This window comes from Solanum tuberosum, unplaced genomic scaffold (assembly GCF_000226075.1).
Source record: "Solanum tuberosum cultivar DM 1-3 516 R44 unplaced genomic scaffold, SolTub_3.0 scf00093, whole genome shotgun sequence".
In the NCBI taxonomy this organism is placed as follows: Eukaryota; Viridiplantae; Streptophyta; class Magnoliopsida; order Solanales; family Solanaceae; genus Solanum; species Solanum tuberosum.
Window position 1 is genome coordinate 808,561 of NW_006239018.1, and position 3,396 is coordinate 811,956.

General features: G+C 37.0%; 1 protein-coding gene across 1 annotated transcript in view; it reads right to left on the bottom strand.

Annotated features, from left to right (window-relative positions):
* LOC102604727 (protein EXPORTIN 1A) overlaps positions 1-3,396 on the bottom strand; it is a 16,268-nt gene continuing 12,872 nt past the window's right edge. Inside the window, exons 26-32 of the mRNA XM_006347503.2 lie at positions 3,174-3,240; positions 2,535-2,645; positions 2,305-2,412; positions 2,080-2,217; positions 1,875-2,006; positions 1,680-1,784; positions 1-568 (exon numbers count right to left, since the gene is read on the bottom strand). Coding sequence (XP_006347565.1) covers positions 446-568; positions 1,680-1,784; positions 1,875-2,006; positions 2,080-2,217; positions 2,305-2,412; positions 2,535-2,645; positions 3,174-3,240 — 784 coding nt within the window. The 3' untranslated portion in view covers positions 1-445. The remainder of the gene's footprint in view (positions 569-1,679; positions 1,785-1,874; positions 2,007-2,079; positions 2,218-2,304; positions 2,413-2,534; positions 2,646-3,173; positions 3,241-3,396) is intronic.

The window sequence follows — 3,396 nt, forward strand, 5'->3', positions numbered from 1 at the left end:
TAAGGCAATAACTAAAAATATACTTCTGCATATTGTGTAAAAATACACTGCCGTTGTCCACCAAAAACCAAAAATGATTACTGCACAACCGGCCAATGCCTGTATACATTAATAAACCTACTCTCGATGGCAGATGTCGAGGTCAACTAAATAATCCATCAATTCCTCTAGCCAACTACAGTATCGAAAATGAAACCATGAATGTCCATACACATGTTGTATTCCTAGATTAGGATCTAACTACCTAGACCCAGCCAACACTTTCCTTGAATCACTGCCACAAGACCGAGAGATCACTTTCAGTACTAATGTGAGAATTTTTGCAACACAACAGAACTTGAAAAAAAAAAAATAGGATGTGCTGGCCACTAAAGTTTGTGATTTAAACACTCCAAGCACCCACACCGCCTTCAGGGGTATAAACGGGTATATGTGAATCTGAATCTCATGAATCCACCATTTCATCTTGTATCTCGTTGGGTGCAATTAGACCAGGAATAGAACGCATCCGCTGACGTTCCCTCTCTCTCTGAGCAGCTGCTTCCTCGGCATAGAGGTCCTTATTGTCCTGCAGGAAAAGTGAAGAATCCAAGTGAGTTAAGTGGTACAAAAAACAGCTAAATATCAGAAAATATGAATAAGCTAGTTAATAACATCAGTATGTCACACTAATAAGACCAAGATAATATTAGACTAAAAGGCCCAGAACTCATGAGGAAGCAATTCATCTCTATATCCAAAACTTCTGAAAGGAAAGGGGATAAAACTAATGACATTTGTTCAACTTTTCACCTTAGGAAGAAAAATAACTGAGCCTGCATAAAAGGAAAAAAAAAATTGCCAAAAAATTACAGATAAAAAAGAGCTATTGCCAAAAATTGTTTTTAGAAAAGTGGTTTTAGGGTACTTATTAGAGAAGAACTTCCACTCAAAAAATCCTCAGAGCTTCAAATTTAACCACAACTATTCAAGCAAATTTTCCTTTTTCACAAACTTCTTTTCCCCTTTTTTTAACAAAAACCTTTTCCCAAGTCATCCCACAGGCTCAGATCTGAGCTAGCATGTTGTCAGGAACTCACAATATGACCTACATCTGTAAATAAGCCATGGTAAAACCCAACACAGATGCTAATAATTCAGAGTTTTTATGGCAAATATTCATCTATGAAGTACATGAATTTGTGGACATAGGGTAGAAAAAGTAGCACGTAAATTGATGTGGAACTCACAATATGGTTACGGTTGCAAACAATGACAAAATAAGACAAAGCTAAAGCTAGACACAATTTAATTCATCAGAATCTTGACAAAGTTCTTTTTAGTCCGTGTTCTATTTAAAGTCCCTCAGTGACCTGGCATACAAATTAAACAAAATTACAAAACATGAACTTTTTATTTGTTAGGGAAACATGTGAAGCCAGTGGCATTGATTTACATTTTTTGGGGAATTTGAGAAAAAACAGGTAATGAATTGGATTAAACCTTCCTAAAACTTATAAAAAAATTCTTTTTAGGATATTGCTTGCCATTACGCCCCAAAAACAAAGTATTGACAATCTATTAGGTTCTGCCGTGGAGCATGTACATACAGGAAGAGGGTAGAGAAATAGAAGACCCTTCACACACACCCAACCCAAACAAAGAAATCTTGGAACAAATGGTCTACTTGTAACACTAACCTGAGCAGAGAACTCTTTCGATTGCACAAGGAAGTCCCTTATGTGATTCTTGAATGTGGGAAGGTCATTTGTTGAATCAAATAGCCCACTGACAAATTGAGTCACCTGAAAAAAGAGCAAACCATCACTAACATCTAAATTAAAAATATATACAAATTGACATGAAAAAACATCATGCAAAACTTGTGCTCATACTTCAGCAGAGGTCATGTTGGGGAAGGATGTACTAAGAAGCTTAATGGTGTATTCGCGAACAAATTCAACATTATTTGGATATGAAACAGGCACTGTCGATGCATCCCATAGCGGCTCAGACAACATAGCTACCTGAAATCATAGCACTATGTTACAAGAAAGTACTAGTACACTAGGAAAACCAATCTGTTAGGTAGACACATACCATGCAAAATAAATGCTGTAGCACCAATACATGCAATTTAAACCCAGGCTTATGAAACGTGTCTGTCAAAACAGCAAAAATTTCTTGCTCGATCGTCAAATAGTAAGTCCTATAAAACTGGTTAGCGAACTCAGAATTCTGCCATGAGAGAAGAAACTGTTAGACCTCCACCACATATGTTGAACATGAACAATCAATCTAATGGCTAACAAAATAAAGAAGCACCTGAAAATTTTTCAGCATTGCCAGCAAAAGATTAAGCCCAGTTTCAGCAATGTTCCTCTCAGTGTGCCGAAAAGCCCATATTATAGAATCCATGACAAGTTTTAATTGCTGATCAAAATTCAGGAGAAAATGAGATCTATCATAAGTTCATCCAGACATTCTAAATGCAAGCTTCATAAACTAGAATTGGTGATCCATACATTACACCAAGAGCAGGAAAAAATACATACCTCACTCGACAGCCGTATTAAAGCAGCAAAACAGTGTGTAGCAATTGCACGAAGTAATGAGAAGAACTTGAGCCGATGCTCCGGATAATCTTCAAAGTTCTTTGTGATCATCTGTTGTACAATAAATGAATTCATCAAACAGATCATGTGAGATCACGGTGATTAACTTGCCAGATGTTTATTGAAGTAATCAAATTATCTCTAAAGCATATTACAGTCCATTGTTATGTCACCCTGGATAGGGCAAACAAACAACCGTATTGCCTGTTAAAACTGCTTGAGATAAACGCAGGTAAAGACTCCAAAAACAGATACAAATGCATGTATAAAGAAACGGAATAAAGAACTCTCAATCAAATAAATGAGGAAGGAGAATAGTATCACCAAATTAATACCTAAAACAAATACATCTATAAACTTCATGAGAAGATGGAGCAATGCAGCATTGCAGAAATAGGAACACCCTTTATCAAACAAGTAGCTTATGCAGGAATTTTTTTAGTCAAATAATGTCGAGGATGGCATTTGGAACAGAGGCATAGTTGGTGTACTATTGGGATGACTTACTATAAAAAGAAGAGGCTACATATTAACTACTAAAGAATAGACGTGAACTCGGAAAAAGGGGGGGAAACAAACCTCCAGAGTACACTGGAAAGCAGCTTCAAATATTCGAGGGACATCCTCAATCATAGCACCCTTGTACCTAACAAGAAAAATGTTAAGACACGGAAGTAGGTGTACCATGAGAATATGTACAAAATTGGCACATAGCAGAAATTCCTGTTTGGAGCAGACAATTTATGAGCTCATGCTGAGTGCCATTTTTTTTTTGGGGGGGGGGGGGGGGGGGGGGGCTTTT